Source organism: Condylostylus longicornis, unplaced genomic scaffold (genome assembly GCF_029603195.1).
Source record: "Condylostylus longicornis isolate FDR11 unplaced genomic scaffold, ASM2960319v2 ptg000004l, whole genome shotgun sequence".
NCBI classification, from domain to species: domain Eukaryota; kingdom Metazoa; phylum Arthropoda; class Insecta; order Diptera; family Dolichopodidae; genus Condylostylus; species Condylostylus longicornis.
This window is the reverse complement of record NW_026577973.1, coordinates 9,725,458-9,753,365: the sequence shown is the minus strand read 5'-3', so window position 1 is coordinate 9,753,365 and position 27,908 is coordinate 9,725,458. Positions and strand designations below refer to the sequence as shown.

The following is a 27,908-nucleotide window of genomic DNA, read 5'->3' as shown; positions in this document are numbered from 1 at the left end:
AATTTTATTGCTTTTATTGTATTTATTTAATAATTTAATTTAATATTTCTGACTTGTTATAAGTAAAAAAAAAACAAACAAAATTATATTTATATATATATATATATTTTTTAAATTAATTAAGAGAATTTCAAACTCTTAGCAAAAATTTTTAAATATTTATGATTTTTTTTTATTTAAAAAAAAGACTACAATATTCTTTTTTATATTAAATAATGATTAATAACCTATGCATGTGTATAATGAAAGATGTAATGTTGAAATTACATACGGGTCATAACCATCCTAAACACATATAGCTGACGGTACTTATTATTTAGTATTAATTTTTGATAATTTACATATGTTGAGCAAAACTTGATTAACATTATATTTGACTAACGCTTTATTTAAAAATTGAAATTATTCGTAATATAATTGTGCTTTAATTTTAAATATAGAATATCAATCAAAGGAAATACTTAAGTTCTAATATTATGTAAGTAAAACTGTACAAACAAAATACATGTTATGTTACATGTACAACATAATTTATAGTACATAGACATTACATTTATTGCATCGTTTTTCTTAATTTTTACAAATAATAATAAATAATTTCAATTTTAATTTTGAAATTACGAACTAGAGAAATTTTAACAAATCTAATATGTGAAAATCTCACTAAATAATAACTAACATCAGTAATAATATTATGTTTAGGTAAGTTACAACTGGCATATTATCTTTCGCATATATCATAAAATATGCATTGAATATATCTATAAGAGATACATATATTTACATACATCATCTTACCAAACGTAAAAATAAGAACTCAGTTCTGTATATAATTAAAACAATTATCAATAATCGCTAATAAAAAAAAACATTAATGGGAGTGGATTTTATTTGTAAAAAAATACATATTTCTTTTGTAATGTGTGTGTGTGTTTCGTATTTAAATCAATTAACATTTAAAATTTTATGACTCAAAGAGAATTGTCATAATAGCCATTAAAAATATACCAAATAATAAGGAAATTAATTGCTTTATAGACTCTTTAGGATCTTCTTCTTTTAACAAATCTGGTAATACTGTAACTAAGGCGATATGTAAGAATCCTCCAGCGGTGAATGGCATTATCCAAGATGTTCTTGCTTCTAAAATATAGAATAAAGAAATTTTAATATAACATAGTAAAATATAATGTGATACAAAATAAAAACATTGTTTAGCTTAAACATAAAATTAATTAAGGGAAAACATTTTTGGTTTCATTTAAAAAAAATCTTACCCATTGCCGACGTAACTCCTGTACCACCAATAGCAACAAGTGCACCTAAAATTCCAGCAGAAGCAGTTAACAGTTGAGCTCGAGCAGCATCCCACCTACTAAAACCGGAACGTAATAAAATCGCAAAATCTCCTACTTCATGAGGGATCTCATGTACTAAAATTTAAATAAAATATGAATTAATTTATAGTAGATAAAACATTTTTAAAATTAAAATAAACTTACATAAGATGGCAAATGTAGCTAATATACCATGCCTAAATGATACCAAAAAAGAACCAGCTACTGCCAAACCATGTGTAAAATTATCAATTGAATTTGCCATTAAATTTAAATAACCAGCTACTTTTTTTGGTTGCTCTTTTTTTTGTTTTTCACGCTCTCGTAAATAACAGCCATTTGGAACATCTTCTATATCACAACCACTTGCTGAACATGATACTGATTGCTGTCCTTCAAGAATTTTACCACCAGATTTTCTTAATAAACAATTTGCTATTTCAACACATTTTGGCTGTGGATTATCTTCATCAGCATTTACATAACCAGAGAATATTTTCTCAACAATTGTAAAAATTAAAACGCCAGCCAAAACCCATAAACCACTTCTTAGAGACGGATGACCGTTTATATCTAAAATCAATATTAAAAGTAATTTTTATGATTTTATAAAATGCTAATATCACAAATTTTAAATAATATTACTTTTTTGTTCAAAATCAGTTGTCCAAGCTTCTGGTAATAAATGTAGAAAAACATCACCTAAAAGACCTCCCACTGCAAAACTAAGTAATACTTTAAGGGGTTTTGAATCAGCAGCTAAAATTAATAAAAAAAATAAAAAAAAAAATTAAAATTAATTTTAAAATTAGGGTTTACAGATTATATTTTCTTGTACTTACGATCTGATATTTCATTTTTATTTGATGAATTTTTATCAAGTGTTGTTGGTATTATAGCTAATGGTAAAATACCGCTTAATCCAATTACAGCTGAGCCAAGTAAAGAAAATACCCATGGTGTATATTCAAAATTTTTAACAAAATTGGGTAGATAATTTTGAACAACCTCTTTGTATACGAAAATTAAATTTTCATCAAAAAATGTAGTTGAATTCATAATGAAATTTTGAATAATTTATCCGCTTCTTGCTTTATTAAAATTGTTGTTAATATTTTGTAAAGAATTTTATAAAAAAAATTTTATTGAAAATTGTCTCTGGAGTTCTTTAATTTTAAGTGATAATGTTGTTGTAAGTAATATCAAAATAAATTTATTTATTTGATGATATTCTTCTATTTTCTTTTTTTGATTAACGTTCAAAATAACATTTCAGAAGTTGCAATTGTACTTCAAGTATATACCAACTTCACAAAAACAAAAAAAAACCAAAATAATTTTTTTTTATATTTTGATCCTCTTCTTGCATGTATAATAATAATTATATCATTAAATTATGACGAGAATTATTGCCTCTATAATAATTTTAAAATCCAACTCTTGTCCACTCTTAATTTTGGTTTTTTTCTCTTTTACAACAAACAAAAATCAAAGCCATGTAAACCAAAAAGTAAAAATAAAATAAATAAAATAGAAACCAAATCCTTGATTTATTAAGCTCTTCCTCTGATATCTGCTTCTCTTACAGCTTTCCAAATATCATAAATGAGATATTCAAAATATTATTCAAAAAGAAATTCTGAAATTATATAAAAAAAAAAGAAAATAAAAGAATGAAATTATGAAAATTAATTTTTATGGAAAATAAAAAGCATTATAAAAAATGTTGTTTGAAATTATTCTTTTTTTTTTTTTTTGGCAATTATCACAAATTAAAATTAAAAACGATTATTTTAAATTAAAAATTATTTAAAAAAGTTTTCTTAGTTAAATAAAAATATAAAAATATTAGAATTAAGAAAAGAAAACCTATAAAAAAACTCTTTATTTTTTTTGGTGTTGTTTTCATTTATGAGGAACGATAAAATGGAACATGAACCGCCGGAAAAATTTTTAAATATAATTTTAGGCAAATATTAGTTATGAATTTTTAAATATCTAACAGTTTTCAAATTTTTTCAAAGTGATAATACAAATAATATAAAAATACGATAACATTTCCTGATTAATTTTCAAAAATAAAGTTTTAAATGTGACCAAATTTTAAAATGTACACTTATATGGGGTTGTGTCCATATAATCAACTTATACACTTTTATTTAACTTATTGGACTTGCTTTTTATCATAATCGACATGTATTTTTTGAATTTCTTAGAAGCCTGGTTTAGATTTGAATTTGACGTCCAATCACATAAGTTTATATTTTAATTTCAAAATAGAAAACCTATAGCATAAATTATAGTATTACATATTTTATTTAGTTTTTGGTAATTTTATAAATAATTTGATTTTATCACTAAAAAAAAAAATTATTACTGAAATCTCATTAATTAAAACAATAAAATTTTCCTTATCGTATTATTCAATAGTGTTATTCAGTAATAACCGGCAAACTAAATTAAATTTATAAAAGTTTTAATTTTTAATTGATCTAATAATGGTCATAAATTCATTATTTCACATATTTATGTAGATATTATAAAACTAAAATAATTTTCAATATTTTCTTGAATGGTCCCATTTTATCGTTTTACTCTAAAATGAAAAAAAAAATATGTTGATTAGAAAATAGAAAATCTTTTTAAAGAATTGTTTTTAAAATTAAATTGCTTGGCATTTTAGACAACCCTAATGAAATTTTTTTAAATATTTTTGTTTTATTATATAAGATATTAAAAATAAGACAAAACAAAAGAAACTGTAAAATATATTTTATATAGATAATTATTTTTTTTTAGTTAAAATACGTGTATTTAATTAAAAATATTACGACCGCTTTTTATTAAAAAAATTTTTTTTTTTTTGTAATCCGTTCCCGTCCAGTTTAAATTCGATCCATTATTGTGATTAATTGCATAGCAATTATTAAAAGAAGGAGAAAATAAATACAAAAAAAAAAAAATTCCAACTACTATGCAATCTTGAAATTAAATAATTTAGCATAAGTACAAGAAACAAAAAAAAAATTAATTTTGTTATTCTTGTTGTTATTTCTTAATCTTCAATTCAAGTGTGTGGTTATGTATTTTTATGTGTGTTATCAATTGAACAAAACTCACGTTCACAGATAACAAGAGATAAAAATATTAAAATTATAGAATGGTTTTTTTTTTCAATAAAAGAGACCTAATGGTAATTATGTTTTTATGAGATTAAAATGTTTAATGAAAAAAAAAAAAAAAATACGTACACGAAAAACAAGAAAATAAAAATATTTGTGAACAGTAGCGCAACGATTGTAAATTTTTTTTAAAATGAAGAACCTAAACTATTAAAAAATTTAAATTTAGTATGTAAAGTAAAACAAAAAGTAAAAATTTAAATGAAATTTTTTAATCATATTTTTATTAGAGATAGTCATCAAACCTTTTTTTGTTTTAATCAAATAAAGAAAATTTTTAACACAATTCCGATCTTTTTCTAAAATGTTAAAAGAAAAAAATATTTCGTTGAGTTGAACTGCATCAAACAGAAAACTGATTCAAAATATATTCAAAGTTTATTGGTTCCAAATTGTGAAGAGATCACTAACATTCCAGGAAGACGAAATATAACAAGAGTGAGCTTGAATCAAAAATATCATTCTAAAAATTAGTTAGTAATTTTCAATTATACTAAATGCGTTCTAACAATATTGGAATATAAACCTAGCATTATTTTCTGTCACTATATGGCAACATTTAATTGATCATCTATATGGCAATATTTATATCAATATTCTTTATTTGAATTATTAATAATTCTATTTAGAATCTTTTAGTTTTTTTTTTTAGGATTCTATTCATTATGATATCTCACTATAATATGAAGGTTAGATAACACCTCATATGTATGTAAATAAATTAAATATATAACCAGTTGGTAATGTTATCTCTGACGTCTTAATACAATTTGAATAGAGAGTTGTATACTGTTATAATTCAATATAAGATAAGTAAATATTTTATTTATTATTATTATATTTTTTTTTTGAGAATATTTTTGTGAATAAAATTATTTGAAAGAATTCTAAGAGTTTAACAAAAATTTAATCAAAGTAAATAAAAAAAAAAATTATTAAGCTTAACGCACAATATTTTTTTATCATTACACGTTATTCATATTACATAAAATGAAAAACTAAAACAGAACAATAAAAAATTGTCATGACGTTCTTAATTATTATAATATTAAAAATAAATATAAAAATTTGAAAATCCTTGTGTTTCAAAATGCAATGATGTTATTTTAATCGATCAAGTTCAGTATTGTTATGTAATGCTGAAACCCAATTGTTAAAACCAATTCAGTATCAAGTTTTACGTTCTACATATATTTTAAATTTTTATAGTTGCTTACATATATGACAATATCTACGAGTATGTTTGAATCTACGCCTAGTTCTGATTTACATATCAAACAGAAATTATCTGACAGAAATCCGGCTTTACGTCAAAATTTAATAATTTTACTTCCAAAATTGTAACAAAAAAACTATCACAAAAAAACAAAAGGCAATACCTAACGATCTATATAAATCAAAATTATTAATTAATTACTGTGAATTACTAAGCGCAAAACTGCTTCTTCTGGTTCTTCAAAACTTAAATTGTAAATGCTAACTGCACTACATTAATATAAAATTCATCTTTTTTATATAAATTTTTAAACTTAAAATATTGTTTATAATTTTCCCATTTTTAAATTGCTCAGGTAAAACGGGGAAAAATATTAATTGCAATCGATTGCAATATTTTATCGTAAATCATTCTCTCTATATTTTTCACCGTTTTTCTCAATTACTTTGCTTTGTTCTAAATATTATCCGGTGAGTAAATAATTAAATATAATTGAGTAATTTTCATTATATACACTTATTTTTCCGGAATTTCTCATTTTCAAGTAAAATTTTAATTATTTTAAAGTATTTATCTGTAAAAATATGCATTTCATGTTTTCAAGATAACCAAAAATAAATATGTTACCTTGTTTTTAAAATTATGTATAAATACAAATTGTATTTATATATATATTAAAACAAAGAGTCATTAATCAAAGGTCAATAATATTTTTAAAACAAAAAGAAAAAAGTTGATCCATGATAAGAAAAATTTAACGGGGAAACGAACTTTTTTTTTGATGGTTAGATTTTTTCAAATTAATATTTTTACTAAATTCATACTTTTTGTTACGGGAATTTGTTTATAACACATTAATATATGAACATACATACATATGTACATATACATAAATAGAAATGATTAAATTTTGGACTATGTTCAGAATACTTTTCCAGTATATGACAGAGTTTAATACTTAAATAATCTATATTCTATAATAATACATTATATGTAAATATGGCATGTATGTATGTGTTACTTGTACTACGTATTAAAATAAAAAAATACATATTACGCGACGCTTCTATATTTAGTTATAATTTAAAATGGAAGAACAATATCATTAAAATGAAATAAAAAAAAAAAGATGAATTAGTCCAAAAACATCATAAGCACCAGACACTTTTTCGTCATCAATTCATTAAAAATTGTGAATTTTGATTTTCTTATTTACTTTTTCCTATTTTGAACTAATTAATTATCATTTTTTTAATTCAGTAAAAATATTTCACAATTTTGGATGAGTAAGCTTCAAAGTTTCACTTATTTATGTACATAATGTATTCAGAATTTTTTATAGGTTAATGTCAAAAATTTTTTTGAGGCTGAAATAATAATGGAATTGAAATAAAATCAAAGTTACATAATATGTAAAATGCAATTGTACCAAAAATGTGCTGTTTCAATTTGAAAGTGGTTTTTTCAATACTCATCCAAGTAAATTTCTAATCGAAATCCTAAAATTACAAGTTTTTGAAGTTAATTTGAAAAAGCATCAGTTGAGTCACCAACAGTTTATTGTTATTTTGATAAATTTTAAATAAATCAAGAATATTTTGGGAAAATTAAAAAAAATTCATGTGCATTAAATTATAGACATCACAAACAAATGTTGCTAATCTAATTTGCTCATAAGCATTGTTTATTTTTCGCTATACTCGTATAGCGAAATCATTATAAGTAACGCAATTAAACCACATGAACTGTTTTGATTTTATAGAAAAGTTTAAAATATATTGCATATTCACCACGTTCTGTTTTTGTAATATTACGTTTGGTAGCTCTTGTTTTGCCATATTGCGTTTATAAAACTTGCTTATATTTTAAAAATTTTGATAATCGTATTCAGTTGGCAAAATTTTCATAACGAATAAAATTTTCAACATAAACGAATTAAAATTTGTTTGTATAATAATTTGGACTTTATGTCATTCGACATTATTACAAAACACCTAGTATACAAATTAATATCGTCTAGCCTACTCGGCCTAAAACTTATTTGTTATGCTGTAAATATTTCCTTTTTGGAAAGTTCATTCACTTTACGATAATAAAACAATAATCTATTTAAAAATTGATAAAATATGCCTAATAATTTTAAGATTTAAAAATGTTTTTTTTGTGACCTAAAATTTGTGGTTAATATCAAATTTAAATACAAGTACATATAAATGCATGTATATATGTTATACCCTGTTATAATTGCCGTCCGCAATAAATTTAGTTATGAATTTTTATACTCAATTTATTTATTTATTAGTACCAATGCAATACTTGAAAATTTTGATTTTTAAAAAATGAAAAATAGCTGATTGGATAAGGCTATTTTAATTTTAGGTTTCTATATTGCAAAATCGTAAAAAGTGATAAAAAGACGAACATAGAAAAATATTTTTTATTTAGTATAATTTTTATTTCCAAATTTCTTAGTGCCTTAAGTTGGCAAATTTTGTTAAAAATATAGAATTAACAAAACATTCTCTAATTTTATTTTGTTTTTCTATATTTCAAATTGCCCAATATTAGTCAACTTTTAAAGTTCTTTAAATTAATAAGAAAATTAATCGTAAACAATACGTAAGCAAACTTTAAAGCAAACATTAATCGTGATTCTGCATTACGTAAATACATATGTAAATTTGAAATATTCAAATATCCTACTTTCAGTATTTTAAATAATTTTTTTTCATATTTCTTTACAATAATTTTATTTTTAAATAATTAATTTTAAAATAATCTCTAAAATAATTTTTTTTTCTCATTTTCTTTTACTCTACCGTAAGTTAGTAAATACTTACATACTTATACACATAATTGGTATTACACACATATGCATTTAATTTACATATCGTTTGATTACAACAAAAATGTTACAACTCAAAATTTGTCATATTTCTGAATAATCTTTAAAGTTTTTTTTTGGTTTACGTTGTAAAATGAAAAAGCATCTTAAAATAAATAATAATATAAATCTGGTATTAGATGTACTAGACATTCATCCCATATTCATCCGTGAACCAAAAAAATATAATACAATAAGGGAAAAAACCTAATAAAACAAAATTTAGTTGTCAGTACATATTGTTTTAGAATGAAGAAAAAAATTGTTATTTTTAACTAGAAAATCTTATTTTTCAATTTGTTACAGTTCTAAAACAAATCAAACGTTATAATTATTGTATGTAAGTATACGGACCAAGGGTTTTTGAACCAAATTATTTTTTAAAATATTCAAATATCCCATCTTGTCCTTAGTTGACTCCACGAATACTAGTTCTTCCATATGATTTGTCCAAATGCCCCCTAAACCATAACGTTTCCGCGTCGATGTTTGATTGTGGGAGTAAAATTTTCATTTTCTAAACGGGTATTGACTGTACGCTAAACGAATCGTCGGTTATCAAACCCGAAAACGTTAAGTATGGACTCGTCAACAAATATTATTGACTCAGGCTGTGAAACAAATTGTTTGGCAAACTCTGAACATTTTTCAAAATTTGTTTTTGATAATAAAGGAAATTACATACAGTTTAAGGGTTTACGGACACGCTTTGGTCACTTTTTAGAGCTTATCTTGGGAGCACTAGTTTTTAGATCGACTTTCATAAATCTCTCAATTTTTCGCTTTGCATGCTCTGGAAGTATGGCTTTGCGCCCTCTACCAAGAGCAGCAGCAAAAACAAAGTATTGTCTTCAAAAGATTTCTGCAATTTCAGAATAACTTCTATAGGAACCTCTATAGTCTATAATAGGAACCCTGGATTGGTAATTATTCATTTTAAAGCAAATTATTTTAATATTTTAATATAATGTGTTATCACTTATCATATACTATACCGTGTTTTTTTGGCGTATGTACAAATTTTTTGATGTATTGTAAAAAAAACCATACTTTAATTTAGAGATAAGTATATATTTTGTATTACTTAATACCATATTTTCTCATTCTCAAAACATATAAGTCAATACAATTGTATACACATACTTATATTCACTTAAATATTGTAAACTCAACGAAATAGTGCTAATATACACATTTGTTTTTTATAATTAAGTATAATTCATTGATTTCAAGAATTGATTATTTCACCATTCATATATATATATATATATATATATATATATATACATATATATGCATATGTAGATAAGTAATTAAAACATACACACGTTTTATAATACCATCATAAGATAAGATTATAAGAGTTGATAAAAGAGTTGATGTTGCAAATTAGTTTTTGTTATAGATTGTTTAAAAAGCTTTAAGAAGTCTGAGAAAAAAAAAAGAATAAAGTTTAAATGAAATAATCGACGATATTACGTGAACAGCTTGATTGATAGGCAAATTATAAAAAAATTAATCACTTATAGTAGCTATACTTATTTATTTTGTGATTGAATTTGAAAAATCAAAAAGAACATGAAAGCATTTTAGAAAATTTTAAAATTTAAATTATAACTTCTTTTAATAATAAAAATATATTTAATATTATCCCTGACCCTTGCTTATTAGATTAGTTATTAAACTATTATTCAACTAATTGACCTGTTTCTTACCAAATTAATTTCATATATAATTTTAAGAAACTAATTATTTTTCTGTACTCAAATTTGAAGCTTGGATTAAATATGTTAAGTAGAGCAAATAAAGTATGTACCAGAATTTAAGCAAGAAGCCCGTTTAAAAATTGAATTGAAATTGAACAATTATCTAAAATATAAAATTTAAAATATATTTAAGTTTAATGATGAGGTCACATTGAGATAACTACATGTTTGAAAATTATAATATACTACTGAAATATATATTTACATATATGTATGTATGTATACCAATCAGCTGATTTGTTATTTCTTTGATACGAGTTTTACTTGTTCTTCTCTAAACAAAATAAATATGTATATGCATATATCTATACATAACTATGTAGCTAAATCATGTTTTGTATACATACGTGTGTATGTGTAATGTTTTTATAAAAATATAAGAATCAAGTCTATCGACCTTAGTATTCTATTAATATAGAATAAAAATATTAAATATAGACTTTAAAAAATAAATTAATGAAGGTAAGATATGGTAAAATAGAAATTAATTTATACATAAAATTTTTTAGCATTAAAATTGAATTAATTTTAACAAAATAATAAAATTATTATTAAGATAATTTATTTTCAATTTGATTTATTTTAAAAATATGAACAAAGAATTTATTAAACATGACTAGTAAATATATATGTACATAAGTATGTATGTAATTCCAATATGTGGATTAAATTTTTAAGTAAATAGAAATTTGTAGGAATGAAATTAAGAAAACATTTCCTTTCCTATTGCATTTATATTCTTTTTAATTAAAGTTTAATTTTAATTTTTAGGATGCTACCTTAATTCCTGTTCATTCAAGTACATAATCTTTGCTGAATTGCCATTCGCTTTTTTTTTTTTTAATTTTTATTTTAAATATTCTTTAATATTTCAAAACAATAGGTATGTAGGTACATAAACTTAATTTAGTTATTTTGCAATACTTATTCGAATTTCTAATATAACATAATTTTATTAAATAATCTTAAAATTTTTGAAATTAACCAGCTTTTGTATACTTAATATTTTAAAATGCCTCAGGTTCTTTATGATTTTAGTTATATTTTGTAATTATGCTGTGCATACATATGTTATAAGTAGGTGTTGATTGATTTAATTAAACCATAAATATTTTTTTTACATGCATTTGCTTACACATACACTAATATTAATTTTATACTAATTTAATATTGTTGTTCACTGTACTAATCACGATGTTCTGTCATCATGAATTTATAAACATTTAAAATATATAATATGCATATATAAATAAGGTAAAGTAAGGGGATTTCGTCAGTGCTGTTAATTTCAATCATAGATCGCACTTCATTTTCAATAAACTTCATCTCTTAAACTTTATTGAAAAATAAGAGTAAATTATTTAAATTAAGGAAGTATTCTTAATTAATGCATTTTTTAAGGTGTTCATTAAGCAAAACAGAAAATTTCTTAAGGATATATAATTAGTATGTGTAATTTTTTATATTTTTGGTTATATTTTAATAAATTAAATTAAAAAAATCATAATTAATTTAACTATTAAAAGATATTTTGTGAGGCGACGGAATTCAATATTGCAATAAGGCAATGACGAAATCAAAATTTCACATAATTTTTTAATGATTCTAATTTTGTCATTACAAAGTTTAAGTTTTCATTATGTATTTCATAATTTCATCCAGTGAATTGAATTAAAAACTAGTTTTTTTTTGTCATGACAAATGTTAAAACTCAATGATTTTGCTGACAAAATTACATGACTTTTGCAGGTATTTCGAAATTCAAAAAAAAAAATATTATAGCTCAGAATGTCTGAAAAAGTTAAAAATAATTTTGCACATATTCCAAACCAATATAAAATGATCCTTTTATTGTATACACATTATCTCTTTGAAATACATTTTTATTTTTTGGTTAGAAATCCCAAAAAGTCGCTTAACATGACCAAATTACCTTACTTTACCTTATAGGCAAAAATTTTCCAAAAGAAAATTTTTTTACTTATTTTAAAGACATTAAACATATGTTATTCTTCATTGTTCCATTTCACTTATACATAATATAAGTATGTATATGCACATACATACATATATGGTTAGAAAGAAAACAACAACATAATATTCACCTTTATTTTCATTCACTTTGATTTTATCCATAAACAAAAATTATATTTTTTTTTTTATTTTCTTGTATTTTAATTTTTCTTATTATTTATTCTGTTTATTAGCACCTTTAAGGTAAAAAAAAAATCAAAAACAAAAATCACTTTTATTCTTTTAACAGCTGATTAATTGACAGAATGGCACACTGACTTGAAAAAGTTTATTTATGTGTAAGGTATGTACAATTATTTTCATTTATTTATGTACATACATTTACACGTTATACTTATTATAATTTAGAAATATTTATGCATAGTCAGAGTACCTACATACATTTATGTTTGTTTACAGTACCGCGTAAACCACCCACATTAGTTTTTAAAATTTGATAAAAAATTCGTGGTTTTATTTTTCTTGTCTTTTAAATTCTAAACAAAACAATTAAAATAAACAAAATTTTTAATCTCTTTAAGTTTCTTTTTTTTTTTCAATTCATACACAACTATTTTGTTTTGCTTCTCTCATAGAATAAATTTTTCTCATTGAATTTAATTTCTTTAATAGTGATAAATAAAATATGAGTGAAAAATTAAATTAATCATCAGTCATCATCACTACATGTGATTAATATATGTATTATTTATATGTACTTGAACAGTTATGCGTAATTTCATTATTAATAAAAACTCTCTTATCATTAAAACTATATTATGAAAAAATGAGTTAAACTCAGATTAAAAAAACAAAAAATGAATGAGAATAAAATTTAAAATTACTCAATAATTTTCTTTTTCCTTGTATTTTTTTCTTTATTTTACTCAATAAAATTAACAATACATATGTTATTCTCGCGTTTCTCTTTGTTTACTAAAATTAATAGAATTTAATTATTAATATAACTGTGTATGTTTGTATATATATGTATTTACGTACAGATATTATTTAAAAAAATATATTTCGCATAAAATAAAAATTTTGTTTTTTAAATTCTTTGTTAAAAATTATTATTAATTTTTTTATTTGTTAATTTTTTTTAAATATAAATTTTTTTTATATTTATTGTAATAAAAAAATATTGCCAGCTCATCGCAGAACACATATAAAATACAATAAATTCTCTTTTGTTTTTTTTTTCTCTTAATGCGTTTTTATAAAAAATTCAATGTGAATAACTTCTGTGCACGTTTATTTAATAAATTATTAAAATTTAAAATATTTAATTATGAAAATTTTTAATAATTTATGCATTTATTTTTATTTAAACTGTTTTTAGCTCTTAAAATTCGATTAATAAAAAATTATAATTAAATACACCTTAAAATTCTAATTTAAACTAAAAAATGTTTTTAAGAATTGCTTCTTCTTCTTTTTTATTATTTGAACAGCTTTTTTATTAGTAAAAGACTAAACTAGTGACTGAATAAACTTTATCTGAATGCCTTAGCCTACCATCTGAACGCGGTTATTACATTTTTTTTTATTTTATATTTTCTTTCTTTTACTTTTCTGATATATTATTTTCTCTTTGTTTTTTTGTTATTCTAAATTTAATATGAGAACAACGATGACGACACAATATAAAGAATATACAAAAAAAAAACTAAATAATACGATGATCGCTTAATAACTGCTACATACATACATATGTATATATGTCTATATTGCTAAAATTTTTCGCTTAAATTTTGTGTATGTAGCTTTTTGATAATACAATATTTTTATATTAGTAATAATTTATCATTTTTATGAAAATGTGATTTTATATCAAAAAATTTTTTGTTATACTGTTAACTTTAGTGTTTTTACAAATAATATTTATTAGTGGTATTTCTTTTTTCATTTGTATACCAAAATTAAATTAATTTAATTATATAATTAAGTATATGTATTAAAGTGTGTATGATGGGATATAATCGCAATATAAATATTTTATTGTTGAAAATTAGTGAATTTAATTGAATTGATTAAATTTATATTTGCATGAAGAAGGTATATAGGTATGTAATGTAGTTTTAAAGCCGCCAAATAAAATTTATTAAAAAATTGACGAACCAATTATTGAAAAAAATAAATTTTCATTATTGATTAACAATTTGTAAATCTATTTACAATAAATGCAATTCAACTTTCAATAAAAGAAAAAACTGAGAAAAATAATTATACTTTTGAAGTAAAGATAAGAAAAAAGTATTTAAAATTAGTTTTGTTGATTATAGTAGAATTTCATCGCATGTGAATTAACTTTGTATGTACTGTTATTAATATATATAATATGTACGAACAGTCGAACACGCTTATATTCACATCATTTGGTTCTGCGTTTTATAAAAACGCTGTGTATAACATTAATTTTTTATGTCAACTTTTTAATTGGAATGACAATGAAAACATATTATTATGGATATCTTATTTACCTATATTGAACATGAATTAATTATTCTTATATTTTGCGTCAGACGGCACTCCAAAGTTTTTTATCACATACATACATATTGTTTTAAAAATTTTGTGGAAATAAGCGAAATTTTTTTTATTGTTATAAGCGCTTAGGTATAAAAAATTTGTTCTTTCGAACGGAAATTCTTTATATTAAACACTAACAAAACTATCAAAATTTTTGGTGCTTATAAAAGTTTTGTTATTTAAACGAGTTGCACTTAATTTTTTCAAATTGTTTTAGGAATTAGAAATTGGATTACATTTGTACAAAATATGTAATGCGTATAAGGGAGCTTATGTGTATTGAAAATAAGTATGTTCGACTGTACGTACACCTTTAAATAATAAATGTGAAATATTTGCTTGAAATGTTAAATTAATATACATAAATCTTACCATATGTATGTAATATATAAAAAAAAATTATATGTGTACATATTAAGTTTTGATTAAATACTGCGCACACATGAAAGGAATTCGAGTTAATCTTTTCTTTTCTTCTCTATTTTGAGTATTATTTTCAACTTTTTTTTTGATGAGAGTTAAATTGAGTTAAGTTTTATAACACATTTTTTAGTTTCTTAAAAGTAGAACTTCTTTATAGTTTCTTCAGAATTAACAAATTGATTCTTTCTGAAACTTACCTAAATAATAAAATGTACTGTTTAAATATATGTGTATGAATGGTAACTAATTTTTAAGAATTTCCGTTCAATAGGTACTTATTTTACAGATTTTTTTTTTTTAAATACATTCATTGTCTGATATTTACTTTTTATAGTAAAATATTCAAAAGCTATTTATATTTAATTTATAATTGAATATGAATCTTATCGGACTTAAGTATAGATTCTTCATTGCGATGACAAATAAGAATACAAAAGGTAATGTCTCGAAAAATATATATCTCTATATGAAAATTTTATTCCATTTTGGGAAATTACCGGTCTATGATTAAAGAAAGAAAGTGACGTATATATGTATTCGCGATTTTGCGAAATTGAATGCGTAATTATAATTTGAATCTACATATATGATTAATTCACTATAATAATGATTAATATTGATTCTGAGCATTGTGTCACTAAGTGATTGCGATAATAATCGTAATGCATATTTATACAATTTGAAAAAAAAAAAATGTATTTTTAATACACTATTCACATGTTATGTACATAAATAAATTTAGAAATGTATTAAAATTTTAAGTCGAAAACACATTGTGAAAAAACTATAGAAATGGGCACGATTCAATTAGGTGTACTAACAGGTTGTGCAACCCAGCAATTCTTGAACAGGGCATCACGACCATAGTATAACCATAGGGGATCGTGTTCGATCATAATATAAAATTGGTCGTGCGATAATAAAATTTAAAAAAGTTTTTAGTTTCACCAATTCGATAGAAGAAAGAGTAGATAAGTTTGTTAAGGAGCATGAAAGCCATTTAAACTTAAAATTTTAATATAAAACGTAAATGTAATATATTATGTATTATGCTTAATATATGTGTGCAATAGTAATTGCATTTTAATATTATGTTTAAAAAAAACAACATTTTTCTAAATATAATTTCGGAGGTGAAGAAAGTATTGCCCATTAACTTTTATGTTTGAATTGTCATAGACTTTGAGAAACGTCTGTTAAATCATGGCAAAAAGAAATCACTTGCACTTTCTATGGGAAAACGAAATAGGAAATATAAGAACGTAAAACAATATTTTCATTTGCATTGAATTAAAGATAATTAATAGTTGGATGGTGGTGCTTTCTATTTGACAATTTAATTTTGCCATTGCAATAAAATATTATTAAGAAAGAAATTTATTGCAATCCTCCTGTACATTTTGATATTATTAAAGAAATTCTTTAATTTTTTTTTATTCTCACTCTCTATGTAGTTAAAAGTGACATAATCTTATCTTTTATCATCTTCTATTATAATTCAAAAATTTGTAATCTTAATACATATAAAAAAAATTTTATTCATATTAGATTAAATTTTTTCACTTCGTTTTTAGCACTTTTCCAAAAATTTTTTGAAAAAAAGTGCTTATTAGTTTCACTCTGTCCGTCCGTCCGTCCGTCTGTCCGTGTGTCTGTTTACAAAACTTCTACATTCTTAAAGATAGAAAGCTGAAATTTAATACGTGCATAGATCTTTACTAGAAACTTATTTCCGTTGAACAAAATTTTTACCTGTCTCCCCCCCTCTAGAAGTTATACCCCCCCAAAGCCCCAAAAATGGCCCATTTTAACTATTTCTTGCAATGAAACCATAAGCATTTTTAAAATTTTGCAAGCGTAGAAAGGCAGTGGCTTGCTTCCCCTAGCGCCGTATACTATAGTTAAACTTTAAAAAAACAAAATGGCCGTTCAAATTTACCGTTATCTAAAGTCCTTTTTTTCCAAATTTTTGATGTCGTTTTTCTCCTATACCCCAGCCTGCAGAAGCTTGAAATTTTAGGGGCTTTTAGACATTAACAAATAGTTTATTCCGTTAGAAGAAAATTTTTTTCCTTCTCCACCCCCTCTCAAGTTATCACCTCTTGAAATTTGTAAAATTTGAATTTTTGACACCTTATATTTCCAAAACCGCAAGCTTTTTCAAATTTCTATAAACGCAAAAAGCTAACGGTATATTCCATGAAATTAAAAAATATAATTATTTTTCTTAACTCACACAATTAACCCTTAAAATCGAGCATTATGTTAACCCCTTTTTATGTTAATTTTTGCTTTATTTCAAAGACTGCATATATGCGTCATCCTAAATATATGCAATCCTAGAAATAGTTTCGTTTATGAATGAAAATAATTTTAATAGTGTGGTGGATATACATAGATTGTTTTTAAAAGCAGTATTTTCACTTGTTGAAGGGAAAAGTGCTACAATACAAACCATTGGTTTGACCCAACTTTATTTCTATTTTATTATGAATTTTCAATTAGTTTTGATCTTATTAGAATTAAGTTTTCACATTCATTTATATTTACATAATACATATACATATGTATGTAAATATGTTAATTAAATTAAAAATATAAAAGCATAATTTTTTATAAACATAAATTAGCATACTTACTTACATATATATATATGTATATGTATATAGGTAAGAAAAGAACACTGACCTTGCAAAATAAAATAAACCGGCTTTAATTCTTAAAAAAAAAAAATTTATACATTTTTATACGTACATACGTACATATTGAACTCACAAGTCATGTACAGACACACAATTATGTATACACAAAGCTTTTTTTGGAATTATGTACTTCAAAAAAGAAAATGTAAGTATGTACAATATTTTTATTCGACACAATGTGCTCAGCTATAGAAAAAGATCTGATTAGAATTTTTTTTTTTTTTACGTGGTAATTTTAATTTTCTTTTAAATTTTAAGTGAGTACCTACTAGGCGCTCTCCTAGTAGTATTTTTAGACAAATATTGCAATAAAGAGAATTTTTAGCATAATAAACATAAAAAAAAAAACAAACAATAACAAAATTATTCTAGTTTCTAAACACACTCATAAAAGAATAAAACTAAAGTCGCAACATATCAGAGAATTTATAATTTTTTTTTATCAAAAAGAATAAAAGAGAAAAAATAAGTGTGTACTTTACTATTGTAATTGAAATTAAAAACTAATAAAATACTGATTTTATTGATTTTAATTATAAAATTATAAAATTTTAACTAAAGAATAAATAAGTAGAGTACTTTAGAATGAACTTAGTAACAGTAATTAAAAAGGTAATTGATAAAAAAAATTTTTTTTTGTTTATATTTGTATAGTTTTTTTGCTTTATTCTAAAAATTCTGTGGTTTTAAGGAAAACTTTGTAAATATGAAAAACTGTGTTTCGAATTTAAAATATTAATTTTTGAAGATTAGATTAAATTTTTGAAAATAAAAACATATGTAGCTTTTATAATAGAGGGTTCTTTCAAAAATTAATTTTGGAAAGCTTTCTGCATAAATTAAATGGAGAGCTTTTAAACGTTTGGAGTTGCAGATTTTAAGTTGACTGTTTCACATCTGATTTAATCTACGATTAAATATGAATCTGATGAGAATCTGTCCGTGTAATTGCAGTCTGACAACATAAAAAAATATAAACATATTCGACTATCATCGGATTTTCTGTCAGATTTTTAAAAGTAACATGGTGCAAAATAATATTTTAAAAAAGTTTGGCCACGATCAGCTGATTTTTGTTTTAAATTTTGTTGCCAGCTTTGTAGATATAGAAAAGTTAATATTGCCGTCAAAATTTTAACGTAAAAGTGTAAATAAAATCTGATATGTAAATGCTGATCAGATTAAATTGTAGATATAGTCTGACATGTAACTGGCACCTAAGATCTGAATTTTCGAAAAATCACATTCTTTTATTTATAATTTTGGAATTTGTGCTTTATAACTATTGTTAATTTATTTGTACAAATTTATTTAATTTGTATTAAATTTTTAAAGAAACAATTTAAGCAAAATTTTAAAATTTTGAGAACATGTTTTCAAAATCGTTAAAATATTTTTTTTTAATAATAAATAATAAAAATAATAAAATAATATTCAGAAATAGCTAAAATTTTTAACAATTTTACCCAAATAGTATTTGTACTTTTATTGTTTTTGCTATTTATTCCATTTATTTTTGTTTATTGTTAGAAATGTCAAAATATTTAATGAAAACTAGGATAAGAAAATGGTAAAAAGTAATGAGTGTGTAATTTTAGTAAAAAAAAATGTTCGATGAAATGATGAAATTTTTTTTTTATTTCGAAATAATTTTATTTTATAAGAAGTTTTTGTGCCAAAAAATATTTCAATTTAATAACAGACATTTTTGAAAAAATTTATTAAGAATTTAAATAAATGATTTAATTTGATCTTCAAAAATTGAGAATGGCTAGGATATAGTAGCAGCAGTCAATTAATAAGATGTCGAGAGAATATAAAAACAACTAACGTATAATTTTTATGAGTTCGAGTTTATTTTCGAAAAATTAAAGAATTTGACTTGAAACTTTTTTTTTTAGCCATTTACATGTTATTCTAAAAAGACTATTTGTGTTATATTGTGTTACATTAACTCGATAAATTCAACGACTTTTTGAAAATTTCAATACTGTGACCTGAATTATTAAAGGGATCGTATTATTTTACTATTTTGCTTGAAAATTTCTACAATGTAATTTGAATTTTTTTTGAAATTTTGAAAAGGTGAATTTTTTTAAAATTCCATGCTAAAAACTAGAACTGCAAAGCTGTACATAAAACTCTTTAAGCGATACAATTTTAAATACTTTTATAAATATTATCAATAAAAATTCTTATAAAATATTCTCTATAGTGAATCCTAATGGCATAATTTTAAAAACAATTCATATTATACTGAAATGACAATTCATAATCTGAACGGTATTAAAAAAATATTTTAAAAGCAGAATATATTTAAATTTAATATTTGTTTAAAATTAGTATAAAATATCGTTAATATGAACTAAAATTCTTAATAATGTTTTAGAAAATATTCTCAATTAAATTTCACATATTCGAAACAAAGACCAAACGCCTAAATTCTACTGAACTATTAATAATTTTAAAAATAATATTTTACTATTAAATGAGTCAAGTTATGGTTATATCTATGTACATTTAATAAGACGAATCAATAGACTTTTGTAGCAAAACGTAACGCGATGTTCTAAATCACATCTCATAAAAAATGACTTGAAAGTGACTTAATTCATTGAAAGTAACTATAGACAGCACTGTTTTGTTATTTCGAGACTAAAATATTCAAAACAATTAAATAAGACACTTTGCAGAATTCCACCATATTTTAACATTATAACTAAGTCACGATAAAAAGAATTTATAACTCATAAAATTCTGCAAATTTAGAATTTTGGTAATTAACTGTAAATGTTAGTTATAAAATAACTTAAGCAAGCTTAAACAAACTGATTTCAGAATTAATGAAAGAAAACTTCAAAAGATTATTTTTTTTTGTTTGAATTTTAAGAGCAGCATACTTTAAGAGTGGCCAGTTTAAAAAATTTTCATTTTTTGTAACTGATGATCTGAATTTTTTTAATTTTGAAATAAAACACAATATTTTTATTACGTACATTCTAAAACTTCTGTAATTTAAATATGAAGTTCTTTTAAATTTTAAAGATTCTTAAATTAAATTCTTAATCTTAAATTTTAAAGATTAAAGAATATAAAATTCAGACATGTTCACGCTATTATTCAAATTTCATATTCAATCTTTATAGAAAATGTAGGCATAAATATTTGTACAAAATAAAATAATGAATTAATTAAAGGGCTTTAATGTTACAAGTATAAAAACCATTGCAATTTCAATGCGATAGACCTACAAAATGATGAAAAAAAATTGAAAGAAAAGAATTGTGTTAATAATTTTCTTTAGGAACCTTGTATATCAAACGTTATTAATAAATAAATATTGTTTGAATATTAAAGTTTTATTAAAATATATGTTTAATAGCATATATGAACCGCTTAAGTAGTGTGTATTATAAAACAAAAACAAAACAAAATCGACTTACCAAAGAAGTTTATTCCAAAAAAACAGAAAATCAGACGTTTTATATAAACAAATTTTTTTTTTATAATTCTTAATGCATTTAAAACGATTTTGTAAATAATTTATTTAAAATAAGCAAAGAAAATAAAATAAAAATGAAAAAAGTGAAAACTTTTTCTCTTGTTATTATTTTTTTTTCTCATCTTTGTTGTTTTTTAATGTAATGTTGCTTGTTTATACTTTTTGCTTTTTTTTTTGTTTTATTTTCCAATTTTTAACTAATAACTTTTCAATTAATTTCCCTAACTAACATTTTATTTAACTTTTGTTTTCGCTCGACGGATAAGGCGGCGGTGGACCAGGATATGGAGGAGGAGGCACCGTTACAGATGGACAAATATTTTGTGTAATTTGACCAACATTATTATTTGTTATAATATTTAAAAAACTCATTGGATTGTCACTAATGTCAAGTCTTGTTTTAATATCTAGTAAATTTGTTGAAATTGAAGGATCTAAACTGGTTTGTAATAATAAATCTTCTTCGGATAAAACTTCTTGTGTCATTTTTGTTTTATCTAAATCACTTTCAATATCTAATTTATCAAATAATTGTTGATTACCCTGATCAATTAATGTATCAAAATCTGTATCAGCATATTCTAATATGTTAAAATCACCCCCCAAATCACTAGTTAATGAACTTAATAAATCATCAGCATTATCGATATTTTCAAAGAAATCACTATCCTCTTCCACAACATCGACACTTTTTTTAATGCTTAATTCTGGTTCATTTGTATTTGGAAATACAATTGCGTTGGGGATTGGCGTGGGAATTTTACGTATCGAATTAATATTTGGATCAGCTTGATGTTGCAAAACGTTAAATATTTTATTACTTTTAAGCATATCACTATTAGTTATGTATGTGGTTTTCTTTATTGGATCATTTAGAATTTGTTGTGTTGTTTGAGATTGCTGTTGCAATTGCATGTAAGGCACCTTTTGGTATGTGGATGAGTCCGGAACTTCTTTAACAATTTGTGTAGCATTTTGTTGTAATTGCTGTTGTGATTGTTGTTGCTGCAGTTGCTGTTGCGATTGTTGTTGCTGAAGCTGCTGCTGTGATTGTTGTTGCTGCTGCAACTGTTGTTGTTGCAGTTGCTGCTGTTGTTGCTGTTGTTGTTGCTGCTGCTGTTGTTGCTGTTGTTGTTGTTGTTGCTGCTGCTGTTGTTGCTGCTGGTGCTGCTGTATTTGTTGAATTTGTGTAACTTGTATAACTTGTTGTACCAGTTGTTGATTAGGTTGAACTTGTTGAGCTTGTTGCATTTGTTGTATTTGCTTTACTTGTTGTATTTGTTGTTGAATTTGTGTGGGTACTTGGTTTAAATGTGATATTTGTGAAATTTGTTGTACTTGAGGTACTTGTGTTACTGGTTGAATTGGTTGTCCTACTTGAGACATTTGTGATGTTTGAGTAACTTGTGTTATTGTACTATTTGGAACTTGTTGCTGTTGTTGTGGTTGTTGTTGTTGAACTAACTGGGGTGGTTCAGTACTATATTGCTGTTCTTTCGCTCTAAATTGGTGCAATTTCCACAATCTTTCTTGTTCTTGTTCTTTTAGAGCTTTATGATTTAATATAGTTCTATCATGATTCTGCTGAATTTTCTTCATTCTTAGAGCAGATCGATTATCCCTAGCTTTTTGTAAGAACGGGGCTTTTGCTTCATTTGATAGTGAACGCCAAAATTTATAAATTTGTTTACACCTTTCAGGCCAATTTGGATATTCTTCTTTTAATTTAGGATACCTGGTATTAGCGTACAAAACAGCGGAAATTGTTGCCATTTCGCCTAATTCTTCATCTCGGCGCATTCTTTCTTGTGGCAAAGTTGAAGACATTTCATTATTAATTGATTCGACAGTTTTGTTTGGTGGAACATTGGCATTTGTTACAATGCTGCTATTGCTGGGTGTTGGTGATAGTAGCGAATCATTTGAATTATTGGAAGATAAAGAGAAATTAGAAATGTCTATTTGAGAATTTCTCATGTGCACTGGTGTTTGAACACTTTGAATTTGAACATTTTGAGGTTGTTGCTGTTGAATTTGTTGAAGTTGTGGTGACTGTGTATGACGTTGCTGTTGCACTACTTGTTGTTTTTCTATATTTGATATATATGGCATTTGAGCATTTCCCTGTAGTAAGTTAATAATTTGCGAAGGAGTTGGCTCAATTTTTGGAGATTGTTGTTGTATGTTTGTTTGGAAATTCATCACTGATTGCTGACTTATTTTATTTCTAACATCTATTGAATCGGTTATAATACCAGTTGCATTTGTATATTGTGTTTGGTTTTCAATTGAATAATTTGGCGTTGAATTAAATTCGAGCTTTTTCGTAACATTTATTATATGTTCAGGTGTTACGGCAGTTATTACTTGTTTCTTATCTAAACTATTGTCTGGCACAAATACTCTTGTTGACTGAGGTTGCGGCTGGAGTTGAGGTTGCTGTTGTTGTTGCGATTGGTTATGAAGTTGGGCCTGTGTTTGAGGTTGAATATGTATTTGAGGTTGATTTTGTAGTTGCGGTTGAGGTACTGGTGTAGCAGCTAATAATGTTAACAAATTTGTTTGGGAAATTTCATTATCACTTGAGTCTGATTCAAACAAAATGCCATTTTCCGTGTTTAATAAAGATGTTCCGAAGAACGCTTCTTGAACATATGAAGGGTAACTTTCAAGAATTTTACTTTTAGCTCGTTTCTTTAAACCTTTTTTTTTACGATCTAGTTCTCCTTTAGAAGGACCGCTTTCAAGCTCTGATTTTTCAATTCCAATCTCTTTTCTAACTTGCCTATTTTTAACTGAGAACCCACCGATTCCTACTTTTTGCAAATTTCTTTGACGCTTCTTCTTTACGCTACCATTGTCAGACAATAAATTTTCATTTAAACTAGGATTTAGATTGTCACATTGCATTGGTTCTACACCTTGTTGATCACCACAAGTTGGAGAATTGTTTATATTTGATTGTTCATCATGTAATTTTAATTCCATACCCGAAACACTAGCAATATCTTTCGAATTCAGGTCGTTGGTCAGCATTCTTGTTCTCCTTTTCTTTTTAATTGTGTCAATTTGCATTTCCTTTATTGTTCTAGCACCATTATCACTTAAATAAACACCATCCATCAAATGGCAACCTGCTAAAGAATATACAGATTCAGGAGGCTCAGGCGGAGGAGCCTGTGGTTGTTGTATTGGAAGAGGGGTGGGCGTTGAAGAAGTTTCAGTTTGAGTATTATTAATATTTTCAACTTTAACGATTTCTTCTTTTGGCCGACATAAGGGACACTTATATGTTAACACGTTTTGTTCATACACCTCACTTTCGTCTTTGAACATATGATCACATGAACAATGCAACCACCTTTCACAAGCTGAACAATTAATAATTAAATCTTGATTGTTATAGTTTTGACTACATATTGGACATATCTCTCGACTAATACACGGTTCGCATTCAATGCCATTATGTTTTTTTAAAGCTCCTTTAACCATTTCGCTATTTTTACCACATTTTTCGCATGTTGCGCACCATTTACATTTCCAAACCCCTGCAGGAACACTTTCTAGAGGTGGATCCATACAATATGTATGAAAAGATATATCACATTCGTCGCAAAGTAACAAACGAGATTCGTCATTTTTCTGACCACATCCTTCGCACACTGTACAATCTAAACATCTCCAACCTTTTTGCAATATAACAGCAGTAACTTTAACAGTAACACAATATGGATGGTAGCATTGTCCGCACTGGACACAAGCTATTAAACAACCTTCTTGATCGGTACCGATAGCACCACACATTACGCATACATCTTGAGAAAAAACAAATTTATTTTTAACAGAACACAAAATCAGCCGATTATCACCACCAGGCTCCTCCTCTGAAGATTTAGTTGTTTCTGAGGTTTTATCGCTGTTAGGAAATATTTGTTGTTCAGGTCGATATGGAATTCCATAAAAATGCCTTATTTTACCTCTTGTTCCACGCTTTTTAGAATTTTCTAAATTTCTAGGTTTTTTTGAAAACGAGTTTTTATTTTTTCCACGACTACTGCTGGTATTACCCAATCCAATTCTTTTTTTCACCATTTTTATCGCAGCAAATGGTTTTCCTTTACCCAATCCCACATCCGTACTTTTTTCAACTGAATCAAATTCAGCTTCATCAATTAAATTGTTACTATCTTGAGTTGTTGGTAATATTTCTTCTTCGAACTGTTGTCGATTTTTTGAATATTTTCCACTTTGAATTGCACTTTTACACGGTGGGCATATATACTGATATTCGGGAGATGTTTCTTTTTTTGTAAAATAAGCTTTAAGATCTGCATCATGATCACAACTACTATGAACATATTTATTGCATACAGCACATTTCACCATTTCTTTTTGGGCTGCAGCTCTGTAAGCTCTATGACAAATTGGGCACGAATAGCCTTTATTTCTTTGTTGATAACATGAATCACAAACCGTATAATGAGCGTGCCATCTTGAAGATGCACCAGCACCAGGAGTCCTCGATCCACAATCAGAACAAATTCGGCAACATCGACATTTCCATCCGTATTTCGGAATAGAAGATAAAATAGGTCGAAGGCAATTCGCATGATACATTTTTTGACAATGTTCACAATCTATCGATCTACCTTCTGTAGCATCCGGTAATCGACAAATTTGGCATTTTTTGCAAGATTTACATTGCCAACCTGCTCTTGCTCCAGGAGATTTTGGTAATCCTATACATGTTCCGTGATATAAGTCACCGCATGTTGAACACATAACATAATTTGCAACATTTCCTCTACTTGAACAAATTCTACAACTAATAGAATCATAAATTAAAGGAGCTTGATAAACGTGTTCAGGGCAAAATGATGTGTAATTGCTTATAATTTGTAAACCTCCAACAGCAGATATACATGGAAAATGATATATTTTCGGGCACGTCATTTTACATACTAAACTAGCTCCAAAGTGACTACATAATGAACATTTCTTCAGAAGACTTTGTGATACCACTATTTCAATTTTTTTCAAAACTCCATTTTTTTCTCTTTGCACACCAGATGACCATGTTGCACATAATCGGTGAATATAATAATAATTATTTGAATCGAGCAGGCACAAAAAATCTATTTGTTCAACGTAACCAATTTTTTGCAATTCATCTACATATTCATTATTCGATTTAATTTTGCAAATAATTTTCTGTCTTCTGTTACTAAGAGGAATAGAATTTTTACCTTCTTGTTGCACCAATTGTGAAGTATTTTCTTCTTCAACGATAGGTTGTGAAATTGCTATTTTTTCAGGTTCATTTAATTTTAATCTAAGAAGTTCTCCTTGACCTAATTGACTTCTTTCACCTAAATTGCACAAAATGCAAACTTTCCCAGGATATCGTTCTTGAAAATATGGTTCTTCAATTGATTGAAGAACAGGCGCTTTTTCGGTAGAATCTATTGCATTTTTTGTTTCCATTTTATTTTCCATATTGTTATCTAATTTTTTAAACTATTAGAAAAATATTTTTATGTAAATTTTTACCTGTATAACTGTCAGTCGATGCAATTAAACATTATCAAAATACCATACAGTTTGTATATAAAAACATTTATAAATTAAATACGATTTTGTTTTAGAATTAGTGGATACAAACATTAACCTATTAATACGCAATTGTCTGGGACTAATCAATTTTTGTTCTGATCAGAAACAAAAAGCTGATTTATTCAATAAATAATTTTATTTTTTCCAGAATCATTTAATTTTTTTTTTTTGATAATTTTTACGTCACACTAGGTTAAACAGCCTTTTTACTGTATTAAAAAATAATTATCTGACATATTCACTGACTGACTGACTGATATGTGATTAGTCCTCTTTTGCACTCTGCACTAAAGAATGGCGGCGGTTGCTAATTTACATTAAGTAGTTCCAATATGGCCACAAATGATGACATTTTTTTTATATCCTTATTTGTATAATTAAAAACAATTTTGTTTAGCAACAACACAAGTTCTTTTTTTTTGAATTATTTTGGAACACAAACTGAGTATTAAACCTATTTATTTATTTATTTGGTCAATACCTATCGCCTTTTCCATTTTCGTACGCAAAATTTATTTGATGGAAATTTTTGACAGAACTAGCATAGCAAAGCGTCTCCTCTCTTTAAGAAACTGAATGATACAATATTTTTCTTTTATTTTCAATATATTTTGTAGATGAAATTAAATTTTTATATTCTAAAAATATAAGTTATTTTAATATTATTTTATAATTTAAAAAAAAATTTTGCTTTTCTATCCGTAAAACGAACTAAACAAAAGTTAAAAACTTGAAAAC

The 27,908-nt window shown here is 24.8% G+C and overlaps 1 protein-coding gene across 4 annotated transcripts; it reads right to left on the bottom strand.

The window, feature by feature from the left end:
• Window positions 1–27,908, bottom strand: LOC129614460 (zinc transporter ZIP13 homolog). Of its 4 annotated transcripts, XM_055529063.1 has the most exons (7): window positions 13,782–13,945; window positions 12,491–12,895; window positions 2,180–2,976; window positions 1,983–2,096; window positions 1,503–1,910; window positions 1,278–1,433; window positions 1–1,143 (listed from the first exon to the last, which is right to left on the bottom strand). In XM_055529063.1, exons 3-7 carry the CDS (start codon window positions 2,394–2,396, stop codon window positions 965–967), a joined length of 1,074 nt encoding a protein of 357 aa, XP_055385038.1. In that variant the 5' UTR covers window positions 2,397–2,976; window positions 12,491–12,895; window positions 13,782–13,945; the 3' UTR covers window positions 1–964. The 4 variants fall into 4 exon arrangements, with proteins under 4 accessions (XP_055385038.1, XP_055385047.1, XP_055385055.1 ...); XM_055529072.1 differs by lacking the exons at window positions 12,491–12,895; window positions 13,782–13,945 and adding an exon at window positions 27,108–27,908; XM_055529080.1 differs by lacking the exons at window positions 12,491–12,895; window positions 13,782–13,945 and adding an exon at window positions 27,652–27,908.

Bases quoted from the DNA above. Each gene is read 5' to 3' on its own strand.
- LOC129614460 (XM_055529055.1), bottom strand. From the start codon at position 27,053: ATGGAAAATAAAATGGAAACAAAAAATGCAATAGATTCTACCGAAAAA.